Source organism: Podarcis muralis, chromosome 1, assembly GCF_964188315.1.
Source record: "Podarcis muralis chromosome 1, rPodMur119.hap1.1, whole genome shotgun sequence".
NCBI classification, from domain to species: domain Eukaryota; kingdom Metazoa; phylum Chordata; class Lepidosauria; order Squamata; family Lacertidae; genus Podarcis; species Podarcis muralis.
Window position 1 is genome coordinate 33,113,303 of NC_135655.1, and position 12,914 is coordinate 33,126,216.

Genomic DNA, 12,914 nt, shown 5'->3' on the forward strand with positions numbered 1-12,914 from the left:
TGAGTGATCGCCAAAGAAGATTCTTTTATGACAGCCAACAAATACTGTCTGATACTAATGCCAAATGGTCTGATTATATATAAGGGTCTGATGACTTCTGTTTCAGTGTATCTGAAGAAGTGTGCATGCACATGAAAGCTTATACCTAAAACTACTCAGTTGGTCTCTAAAGTGCTACATTATAATTTTTTAATTCTTTTGGAACGATTCTTTTAAAGACTTTCTTAGATCATACAACTTTTTTGAAGACTTGATTCTTTTAAGGGAGTTTTTAGGTTTTTAAGAAGAGTCTTTTAAACTATCTTTTTATGGAATTATTTTAATTTATTTTGACTACGGCAGACCAGTACGGCTACTTACTTGAAGCCAATTGGTCTGATACTGTTTGATACTAGTGCATAACATAACTATTATTGCACGTCTGCAATCAGATATGGTCAAATATTTAAAGGAAATACAGGACATCAGAAACAGGCATCAAATATTCAATGAATATTTCGTAAATTTGAACAGAATATAGAGAGTATGCGCAGAATGGAATGGATATCAAACATATTCCTTAGTTTGATGTAAAATAGCACCATGCCTGATGATGCTGAATGCCAAGTACGCAGAGTATTATAGCTGAAAGTACTGGAATACCAAACAGCAATGCACAATACACAAACCTTTTAGCATTAGGTATGCGTTCAACTGTGTTTGATTAACTTATGAAGAGGTATTTTGTATACTTTAAAAGAAAGGATTACATTCATTTTCATTATAATCCCTTTGCTTATAAATTTCCTAAGTGACTATCTGCAAATTGAGATGTACTTCAACTTGGCCTACATACAGCTAGTAATGAGTGGAATGGTATTAAAAAGAACCCACAGCAAACTTTTTTTTTTACTTGTAAATAATGTGTGGTTTATCTAGGCTGTGGTCAGACATTTGAATGCAGCAATATAGGAAATGTATTGCTAACTATGGAATAGCCTGTGAACTAATCTTGCGGATGTTAAAAGTACACATCACAGATGCTTGCCTATATTCCTTGATAATATATCCTGTCAGTGATGCACCAATTTCCCTTGAATTTGGATGTTTTTAAGATTGAGATCTGTTAAGGTTAAACTAGATATACTACCTAATATCTCCCCACAAAGAATTTATAATAATGGTAGCAATAATGGACTTTTAAAATTACAGTGGTACCTCGTTTACTAACTTAATCCATTCCGGAAGTCCGTTCTTAAACTGAAACCGTTCTTAAACCGAGGTGCACTTTCCCTAATGAGGCCTCCTGCTACCGGTGCCCTTCCACTGTTCAGATTCCATTCTTAGACTGAGGTAAAGTTCTCAAACCAGGACACTATTCCTGTTTTGTGGTGTTTGTAAACTGAATCGTTCTTAAACAGGACTGTTCTTAAACCGAGGTACCACTGTATCATCGTTGTCCATAATGTTAGTAGTTGCAGCAATAGTAATAGCTATGCTGTTCAATTAAAAAAAAATACAAAAGCAACAGTGGTATACCTTTCCAATAAAAACAACAACAGTCCCTTCCTATTTCTAATGAAGTGAACCCAACCTAATAAGAAAATATTTTATCTGATTCTAATAAAAGGTATCCTACCAATGTTATTTTCTTGTTGTTTTGTAGTAGTAGTAGTAATAATAATAATAATAATAATAATAATAATACAGTGATACCTCAGTTTTCGAACATAATCCGTTCTGGAAGACAGTTCGACTTCCGAAACATTCAAAAACCAAGGTGCAAAGGACAGTTTGCAAATTTAATTGAGACACACTCAGCAGATGCCATTCCGTTTGAAAGTAGAAGCATTTACTTTCGGGTTTTCGGTGTTCGAAAACCAAAACGTTCAACTTCCGAGATGTTCAAAAACCAAGGTACCACTGTAATAGCAGAGGAGGGAGATTTTTTTTTGTCAACTCCCTGTTGCCCTACAGTCCCCTGTGACCCCCTCCCTTGCTGTTCTCAAAAGTCCCCCAACCCTATAGATTAACTTTTCAGTGGAAAGGAAGAAATTGTGAATGCCACAACCCTGCTGCACTTGCACCAGCAGAGCATCTCCGTGAGCAGAATTCCACCCATTGTAAATCTGGATCCATCGTCAAAATTGCATCCAGGTTGATCGTTTCCCCCTTTAATGAATCATAAATGATTATTTCAGCACTGTATGGTAATCAGAGAGAGAAAGAGGGGGAGGGAGAGAAAGAGGGGGGGAGAATAATTTTTGAACTTATTTGCAACACGGTAATAAACATACAAAAACAATAGCCCCCCTCCATCCCCCACCAAGCACCCTGGCGTCAGCTTATGAAAATTAATTTAAATCAAGGTGCCACTATTCAAATATCCGCGGAAGCATTCCTATGATTTACTCAGATATGCACTTTTCACTGTGTGGTGTATTTTTAAGAGCACTCATCCAGTGTTGCCAAACTGAAAAAGTATTTCCAACATCAGTAATACTGTACATTTCACACCAAACATTCTGTGCATCTTCGCTGGCAGAACTCTGCAACTCATCTAAATCCAGTGAACCCCTGATTCATGCAGGGCAAGGGAACAGGGCCCTAAAGGTACTTTCTGTCATTGTTTCAATTACAGAAGTATGTGGGTAACAGGCTTGGATTTGACAGCAACTGAAGAAAGAGGATATTATATGCATGCCTTCAATCAGCTTTGTATTTGATCCTTAAAGGGAAAATTATGTGAGAGACAGGGGAGGAAAACAACAAACTAAGCAAGATCCCAATTTCAATATAATTTGGAGAAAATAACTGATTTGGGTTGGACATGTTGCCAAAATGGATGACTCAAGGCTTCCAAACAAGAAATGGAAACCAGAAGGGTGCCTAAAGCCTTAAAGAAGAACAAATTGGGAAGATATGATTGACTGTAATGTTTCAAAATCAACTATTGCAAAGACGAATTTGGGTGGCTGCCCAGAACACAATTGAATGGTGATGTTCATTTAGATGCTTAATGCTGAAACAAAATAATGCATTTTAACTGTGCTTCGGTTAAAGCTGCAGCTGTTAACTCTTTCCATTTCGTTAAACGTTTAGAGATGTGGTGACACTTTCTTGTCTTCTCTTTCATGCTGAAATTCGGAACACTTATCTGTATCGCTGGTGGTGCTGTCCTCTTCCTTGAACAAAAGCAAAAATGAAGGAGAATATAGAAGGGAGAATCCTAGAATTTGTTACGGGATCTTGAGACCTATTCATATCTTGAGCGCAGTAGCTGCCCTCATCACCATCTCTATTGTCCTCCATGAGTTGGAGGGATAACTGCTAAAATGGGAGGCCTTCTTTTTACCCACAAAGGTTCCCTGCACAATTTAGAACTCCCAACTTCTAGGTGTCTAAATCACACAGGGACCCAACACAAGTAGAGTAGTCTACTCACTGCAGATGTTCTGCCCCAACACATCAAAGGGAGCTGTGGGGCTGGTGGGGCTGGCACACTGGAAGAGCTGAGATCGGAGGCCACACCTCATGTTTACACCCCCATGTGATGATAATTGGGGGGGGGGGGAATTGCCTGAATGTCATTGCTACTAATGCTGTAGCCACTATATTCTTATTAAGTATAAATTTATCAGAAGTGTATTTTCGTCAGAGGCAGAGATAGTCTCTTTCTTTACTTTCAGGCAGAAAATAAGTCTTTCCTCCCTTGCTGGAGCCAAGAACTACCGGTAATCACTTGCCCCTTGCCTTTTACATTTGCTTCTTTCTTCACACCCACTTTAGTCAGCTTCCATAAAATAACTACTGCAGGACACTTGCATGCATTCAGCATGGCCTGGCCCTTCCATAAGGCAGAGCGAGGCAGCTGCATATATTATATATTGTTATATCATATGATATAATATTATTTATTATTATTAATATAGAGATACTGCTAACTTTAATGACACCCCAAGCCCACTAAGTTAAGAAGAAAAGAAAGGGGAGGCGGGGGAACCAGATTTGGAAATAAATTAGGGAGTTACTTGAAGAGCAAATTAGAGGAAAAGTAATTGACCCCCCACACATTATTTTTTTTAAAAAAAATACCATGTTGAAATGTAAATATAGAGCTGGCTTTCCATAAAGCAATGGTTTAGATCTAGAGTTTAGACAAGCTTCACAGTTTTTTCTGAATCTCCCCTCCTCCCTGAAGTCTCCTGCACGGTCACATTCCAGCGAGACCTCTGACCCTTAGGACAGGAGAAAGCGCAACTGGCTGCACCAGAGAACAGAAATAGAGAAGCCCAAGAAAAATGACCAACAGAAATGAATCCTGTAACAATACACAACACCATCATGTGAATTTAATTCTTCCTCTATGTCACATTCTTAGATTCTATTTATAACTCTGCGCACCAACATTTCAGCATAAACCTTCATAATGAAACTTTGATAAATAATAATACAGTGGTACCTCGGGTTAAGTACTTAATTCATTCCGGAGGTCTGTACTTAACCTGAAACTGTTCTTAACCTGAAGCACCACTTTAGCTAATGGGGCCTCCTGCTGCTGCCGTGCCGCCGGAGCACGATTTCTGTTCTCATCCTGAAGCAAAGTTCTTAACCTGAAGCCCTATTTCTGGGTTAGCGGAATCTGTAACCTGAAGCGTATGTAACCTGAAGCGTATGTAACCTGAGGTACCACTGTAATAATAATAATAATAATGAAACTGATCAGTAATATTTTGTGGGCCCAATACAACTGCGGATGGAGGATATATTTGATTCAGTTCACAGTTAAATTTGAACTGATCCCTTCTAATGTGAACTGACCTACCTAATTTGCATTTTTCTGAATGTAAAGTGAAATACAGCTATCCTTTGAAATTCACACATCCCTGAATTTTGTGGGGCAGTTCTCCAACCAAAAAAAGTATACAAAAGTGCTTATACCAAGGGGAAGTTTGCATAAAATGTAGGTATTCATGAAAATAACAATCACAGATGTATATATGAGATATATGAGAAATGATCACTAAAATCTCTGAGATCATCTATAGGAGTGATTGGTTGTCCCCCAGGTTGGCAAGGCTTATCAGCACAAAACTGAGCCTTCAGTGTCATTGGCCCAGCCTTATGGAATGCCCTTCCAATAGAGATTCAGCATGGATCTTCAGTATTCATTTTTAAATTTTTGCTAAAACTGTTCTGTGCCACCAAGGTTATACTGACTATTAAGGGGACGGTTATCTGATAACCTGTGATCTACGATTTTGGTTTTTTATGTGGTTTTTCTTGATTGATTGATTGATTGATTGATTGATTGTGTGTGTGTATACATATTTTTAATGAAGATATGGTATGCATATTAAAAATAAATAAGTCAAATGCTGGTGTATTTTCATGGTGTGTTTTCATGATACATTCATGAAGCTGCTTAGAGAATATGGCAACCTGGACATAAGACAAGGAAAAACTGACAGATGATCACTATCTACAAAAACATAAAATGAAATAGATGGTGCAAAAAAAAAAAACCAAACGACAGTGTTTTTGTGTAGTTGTCTTCTGACACGTGCTCATGTGTATGAATAAAGATTTCTCTTCTGAAGCCCTAAAATCTACTGCTTGAAACAGCTGTCCCAGTTTACCTCCCAGCAAGGTTGCTTCTGCAGAAATATCTGTAAGGACACGACTCCCATCACAGGGTATCCTGGTTATATCTTGGGCAGTTTTTGGTTTTCGTTGCTCACAGCTCATGTGATTTCCATTATTTGCTGTTTCCTATGTTCCTAGATCAAATGCACATTTTCTTTTCCCTCTCTCCACATGCACTGACTTGTTCTGTCTCTTGAGGGGCACAAGTAGACTTCAAGTTGAACCCTTGTAATGCAGGGCCAAAGTCAATTCATAGATGTTGGAGGTGCAGACAAGACAGATCCGGTGTGTCTTACACAAGCTACGATCCATTGATGACAAGTCATACAGACCTTCTGGAGGCAAGGTGTTTGAGGGAGAGAATTTAATAGAAATCTGATTTTCAGCAAGGCAGGTGATGAGCTGGGTCTGTTGTGCCTTTACCAGCTCACTTACACTTACCATCTGCTTTCACTCCTTCCTTTAAACAAAATCTATTCAAGCTACATGTAATTCCTCCAGCCATGCCGGATACAAAATGGTGGCAAAGACCCACATGAGGATTGTATAAGAGTACTCAAATTAAAGGTGGTGGGGGAGAGCTCGCATTCATATGTTCTGGATATGTTTAGGGGTCTTAGTAGACCACAAGCTTAACATGAGTCAACAGTGTGATGCAGTAGCAAAAAAAGGCAAAGGCTATTCTAGGCTATATAGTGTATAGTGTCTGTACACTATATAGTGTCCAGATCAAGGGACATAATAGTCCCCGGTCTATTCTGCCTTGGTCAGACCACACCTGGAATACTGTGTTCAGTTCTGGGCACCACAATTTAAGAAGGATGTTGACAAGCTGGAACGTGTGCAGAGGAGGGCAACCAAGATGATCAAAGGTCTGGAAACTAAGCCTCACGAGGAATGCTTGAAGGAGCTGGGTATGTGTCAGGAGTGTGTGCAGGAGCCAGGCCCTGTGACCGGTAGGGCTTAGCAGGACTGGGGCTTTCTTAAGCATGTTCTCAAGAGGCAAGGTGCCGCTGCACAGGTGAAGCCGATTGGTAACTCACAGCACCTGGTGGCAAGAGCTGGGAAGGGATATAAGGTCAGCATTTCCCTTTGGCTCTTTGCCACAGCGACACGCTTCCTGTCTTGCTGCGTTTGGCTTCTTGCTTCTTGCTTCCTGATCCTCGGATCCTTGGCTTCTTGACCCCTGGTTTTCTGACCCTCGGACCCTGGGCTTCTGGACTCCTGGCTTCCGGAATCTCGTTCCTGCTCCCACCTCGCCATCTTGCCCCCCCCCCCGTCTTGATGTCCTCTGCCAGGACTTCGACCGCCCGTAAACTGGACCGTGACAGTATGTTTAGCCTGGAAAAGAGGAGACTGAGAGGAGATATGACAGCAATCTTCAACTGTCTAAAGGGCTGTCACATGGAGGAACCTTGTTTTCTCCTGCTCTGGAGGCTAGGACCTCAAGCAAAGGATTCAAGTTACAAGAAATGAGATTCTGACAAGACATCAGGAAGAACTTTCTGACAGAAAGAGCTGTTCTACAGTGCAACAGTCTACCTCATGAGGTGGTGAACTCTCCTTCCTTGGAGGTTTTTCGGCAGAGGCCATCTGTCATGTGTGCTTGAGTTGAGATTCCTGCAACTGGACTAGATGACCCTCGGGGTCCCTTCCAAGTCTACAATTCTATGATTGGGGAAATATACACAAATCTAACTGTGAAATTAAGCCGCAACTGTTCCTGCAAATTGAATTAAATTTTGAAGGAGCCTTCTAAACATATGCCTTTCAATTCCCCTCTCCCCCAAATGGTTGTATCTGTGTGTATGCAATAGCATTTTCCATTCATTAAAGATTATCTATTGAAAGTCTACCTACCTAGATAGTAAACAATTAATGAATGACATTTTTCTTTGCATAAAAAGTAGTATGGTTTGAATGTAGGACTAGGACCTAGAAGACAACAATTCAGTTCCCCAATCATTCCTGAAGCTCAGTGGGTGACTCGATCCCCAGCCTCAGCCTAATCTAATCTAATCTGTTGTGGCGATAAATTTAGGTGGGGAGAACCATATATTTAGGGTTGCCATGTTTCAGAAAGTGATAATCTGGACACAAGTCTTTTGCTTTTTGTTTGCCAAACTTGTTGAGCTTCTTTAAAGGAAATTCTCCAAAATCTACACTTCCAATATGGGTTGCCATATGTCTGGATTTTCCCATGCATTTAAGCAATTTCCACCAGGACACTGTTTTTAACGGGCAAATCCCAGCAATGTCAGGGAAATTCTGGCTGTATGGCAACCCTACATATATGACACCTTGAGTTCCTTGGAGGAGGGGTAGGCTATAAATGTAATTATAAATTGTAAAAAATACTAAGTCCCACTGGATAGTAGCCAACTAAGTTTTACTTAGAGTAGACCCATTGAAACCACCATGTCTTAATTTTGATGGGTCTACTCTGAGTAGGATTATTATTGGATAGTATAGCTTCCAGCCCTAATCGATATACATTGCGTGTTGAATTTGTGTTTACTTTTTGCTTATTCTTTCAGAGGTCTAGACTCAGATTTGAGCCATGTTCCTTAAATGATTCATTTCAGTTTTGTCCTCCTGAAGTCAGTGGTATTATCTCAGGATACGTAATTTAAGGACTGCAGCAGTAGTTACACAATCAGTATGAAAACAGACCTTCACTATTGACAATAAGGGCTGTTCTGAATAATTAAGACTGCCTTGAGATTACTGTAGTTGTTTTATTCTGAAAAGAAAACAGGTTTGCCACTTGGCTAATGCTCATACAGTACATACCTGAATAACCTTTTCTTTTTCTTCTTTCAATAGATTGTTCGGTTTCTACAAAGGTATACTCCCTCCAATCTTGGCTGAAACTCCCAAAAGGGCAGTAAAGGTATTATTCCACTAATATAATTCACTATTGTTGTATAACATATGAGAGGTAACATATGAGATAGCACCAGTAGCAGCTGATGGGGCTGGGGCATTATTTAGGTGTGTTTGTTCCTGCTATTATTAATATTAATGGTTGGTATCTTTATTTTTTTAGATCTTACTGTGATTTATGTGGAAATTGTTCAATTTGGTTGCACACTTCTTGATGTGTTTCATTTATGGTTTATTATTACTTTTGTTATGTTTGTAATTATGCAAATCTTTTCACGTTGCAAGCTACTTTGAGCATGGTTTTAAGTATGGAAAGGTGGCATACAAATTAATTATGATTGTGATAGGGCAGCGGTATTCTGCTGACCTTCTGTTGCCCTCATTGCTGCTGCTCACCAAGATGTTGAGGGGAAGAGAGAAGGCAGCGGTGAGGCTGGTGCGGTGCAAACCACTGGCAGACCCAATCTAGTTTTCCTGCCAGTGCATTTGCATGCAATGACCTCATCGCCCTCTTGCCTTCTACCTCCCAGTAAGCCATGGCCACGTGGCCAGGGGAAGGTCAAATGAATACAGTGGTACCTCAGGTTAAATATGCTTAAGGTTACAGACGCTTCAGGTTACAGACTCCGCTAACCCAGAAATAGAACCTCGGGCTAAGAACTTTGCTTCAGGATGAGAACAGAAATTATGCTCCGGAGGTGCGGCGGGAGCAGGAGGCCCCTTTAGCTAAAGTGGTGCTTCAGGTTAAGAACAGTTCCAGGTTAAGAATGGACCTCTGGAACGAATTAAGTTCTTAAGCCGAGGTACAACTGTACTGCCACCCCACCCCACCAATATGCCAACAACTAACAACAACAATAACTATACTGTAACCAATAAAACGCTGGCACACATTTTTAAGCCTGATTTTTTCCCCCCCGGTTTCCAAATAGCACTGTGAAAATTCTGTGCGATTAAGAGCTTTTCACAAATGGGCTTTGTTTCTTTGTGTAAAACATTTGTTGCCTGCTTTCTCTGTGCTCAAATCAGCTTTTTGCGAAACATAACGGAAAAACCAAAATAAATTCTTAAAATCCTGGCTGTTTCAAACGATTAAAAAAAAATGAAGAAATGAGGGGCTTGACCTGCCACCTAGTCAGAGAAACGTTATGTGTGAGCTGGAAAGATTCACAACCAGGATTCAGCTTCAGAAAACTGATGTGGGTGGCCAGCTGGTATATAACAGTAGGGCCAGGTGAAACTGCTGGTCCCATAAATTCATTTTAAAAGGCAGGCCCTATGGATGTCTGGGGTCCTCCATGAAATAGATGGAGAGTTAAGCAAGTATTATACCATCTGGAATTTCAGATGAAGTCCTTTTTTCAGATTAGAACTCCATTAAGCTGAGTGTAGACCTCTTTACACATGTCTCACTATATCTGAATTGATGGAATAGTAGTAGCCCATCTCTACTTTCTTTTCTTTTCTTTTCTTTTCTTTTCATTATAAATGTTTTTATTGAGTAGTGAATGGTACACAGAATTAGGCAGCAGTATATGTATGAAAATGGAGAACTTGATAACATATAAACCATTGTTGAATACACATCAGTAAAAATAAAAGTTGTCTTTGAATTCTTTCCAGATGCGAACCATTTTAATTTGGGCCTTCCCTTGAGGATACAGAACCTCCCCACTGTGTAACAAGGATGATAGGGGAGGGCAAATACAAAAGGTTGACATAGCTTAAATACACACTGTGTCCAAATGCTCTTTCTTTGCAAAACCTCAGGCTTACCCTCACATACTGGGTTGGACGTCCAGAGAGTACTATAGAGCACATTCTGTCCATCCACTCTTTAAAGGAGAAACTTTCCTTATACTTCCTGTGCCGTGCAATCTGAAATTCAGTGGCCTGCTGGTAACCTTTCATTTCAGATAGAATTGTCTGGATTGCTTGCTAATCTTAGATTGAAAAAGAGAAAAGAATGTGGAGTACTTGATTTAGATAAGGAAGCAGATTTTGTGGTTGCATGCATGTGAATGCATACACACACACACACACACACACACACACACACACACACACTGTTCAAACATCTGTTGATAAATACATGATGATTGCAGACTAAGATTCCCCCCCACACTATATTTATATATACAAAGTCCATCAGTATCTATAATTGGATGCTCACATAATTATGAGTCTATAAATTAGGAATTTTTATTTTAGTATAGATTGAATTGGGGCAACTTGCTTGAGAGACCTTCCCCATGAGCTTTGTTTCACCACTAACGATACAATCCTCAGAAGAAAGTCGCTTTGAATTCAGTGGCACTTACTTCTAAGGAAATTGTAGATTTGTCCCAATTTACTAGGAAAGAGTTACCCAGAGAAGCGGGGGTGAATCACCAAATGTTTGTGTATGTGTGTGTGTGCACGCACACACACACTAGATGGCCCTTAGAATCCTTTCCAAATTTGATACAATAATTCGAGTTGTATTGTGGTAATTTTGTACAGCTGCCTCCATACCTGCCATCCACATCTTGGGGAAACTTACAGAGAAAGGCTGCCTTGAATTATAAAACTGCTGCGCTGATAAAAGATCACTCAGATAAACAAACAAGGCCGAGTTCCTGTTCAGAAGAAAAATATAATTGTCTATTCCTTTGGTAAATCCATTTGCATGTAAAAATAAAGCCATTATAATTAAGGTAATATGTCACTTGGACGCCATGTGTCAAAGACAATTTCACTTTGAAGAGTTCAGATCCTTTGTCTGTCTGTCTGTCTGTGCCTCTTTCTGTCTTTCTCTGCCCCCCCCCCTTTCTGAAAGAAAGCTGGTAATTCTGAAGGATAAAAAGCCAAACTTTATAGCCCTGATTTAGTTTCGACTTAAAGAAAAGACATGAACAGTGCCAGTACAATGGTTAACAGATGATCTTGTTGGGCAAATACATATTTTGCATGTGTTCCTTCCCAGACATTTTTACCTTAATGTTATTGAGACATATGGTAAGTACTTTGACGTTTTTTCCCTGCTCTGTGGAACTTAGATTTAAATGTATCTTTGCCAGATGGACAGCACTGGTTATTAGATACACGAAGACATATATTTTGCAATTATTTTTCTTTGGAAGTTTGTGAAAAAAGCATTTTTTTTTTTACCATAGCAAAAAAATATTTAAAAAATCACTGTTCAACAGCAACAAAAGTTGCTTCACTCTATTATGATAAGGATATTTTGAGCTCTTAAAAAAAAGTGAACCATTGAAGCAAACTGTTGAATTTTCTGAATGGCTCGCTTGGTTGTGTGCATTTTGGTCCTTCATTTAGAGTTTCCTAGGATTGTTCAGCTTCAAAACTGTCCTCGTAATATGAAACAGAGTTGCTACATACTAACTAGTTCTTCCGTTTATGGCTTTAGGAAGCAATTGTATTTTGAAAGCAAAGTTTAAGTGCAAAAGATTGCTAGGTAGCATGCATGGAGGGTATGAGAAACATTAAAGGAATACCTAAAATTCCATGAAAAAGTTCGTTGTGACAATATATAGAAAAAATGGTAGATCTGTTAGTTGAATGTGCAATATGAAAATCTGTTTTGATACTTAGGCTTCAATCCTATACATACTTTTCTGGGAGGAAACCCTATAGAACTCAATGGCACTTACCTCTGAGTAGACAGGCAAAGGCTTGTGCTGTAATTTTGCCATTTAGGCTTTAAATTACTCATGGCCGCAGTCCTCGTTTCACCTAATTTTGCATTGATTTTGTTGCTCACTTCTACAGTACAATATTTCATAGGTTTACTCAAAGTGAAGTCTCATTGACTTCAAGGAGACATACGACTCCCAGAGCTTTGCGTATAGAATTGCAGCCTTTCAAAGCAACCCACTGAGCTCAATAGGACTTATTTCTGAGTACAAACGTATTGTAGGGTTATTGTCCAAATTAATTTTTTACAAGTGTTTGTAGCACAGTTTTTAACATTGAATCCTATACTGCATTCAGGGAATTAACTTACCATGTTGTGATTTATAGATACATTTTTGAATACTGCAGTAGGACTACGCCGTGTAAGGTGACATGTTTCATAATGCTTGGGCTTCATCCATTCGGAAATGTTTAAAGGAGATTTAAAATCCCATCTGTATACTACAAGTCATCTTACATGAAAAGTTGCTTTGGCCTTAGGCACTCACCCATTCATTGAAGCATCAAACTCTCCCCATGCCACACCCCACCCCTCACCAGCTCCACTTCCCACCTTCTCTAGGGTTTTTGCTCGGTTGGAATATGTCTTTGTTGTTTTTTTAAATAATTTTTTATTGATTTTCCAACCACAAAATAAACACAAACAATACACAATACACAAACATACAAACATATAAACATGTATAATTTCATAACCTTTTTTTCAT

At 39.3% G+C, this 12,914-nt stretch overlaps 1 protein-coding gene across 4 annotated transcripts in view; it reads left to right on the forward strand.

The window, feature by feature from the left end:
* Positions 1-12,914, forward strand: part of SLC25A21 (solute carrier family 25 member 21) — a 275,631-nt gene that overhangs the window by 240,906 nt on the left and 21,811 nt on the right. For all 4 annotated transcript variants that reach the window (XM_028720379.2, XM_028720389.2, XM_077925834.1 and 1 more), the window contains one exon: positions 8,452-8,518. In XM_028720379.2, the coding sequence (XP_028576212.2) occupies positions 8,452-8,518 (67 nt within the window). The remainder of the gene's footprint in view (positions 1-8,451; positions 8,519-12,914) is intronic.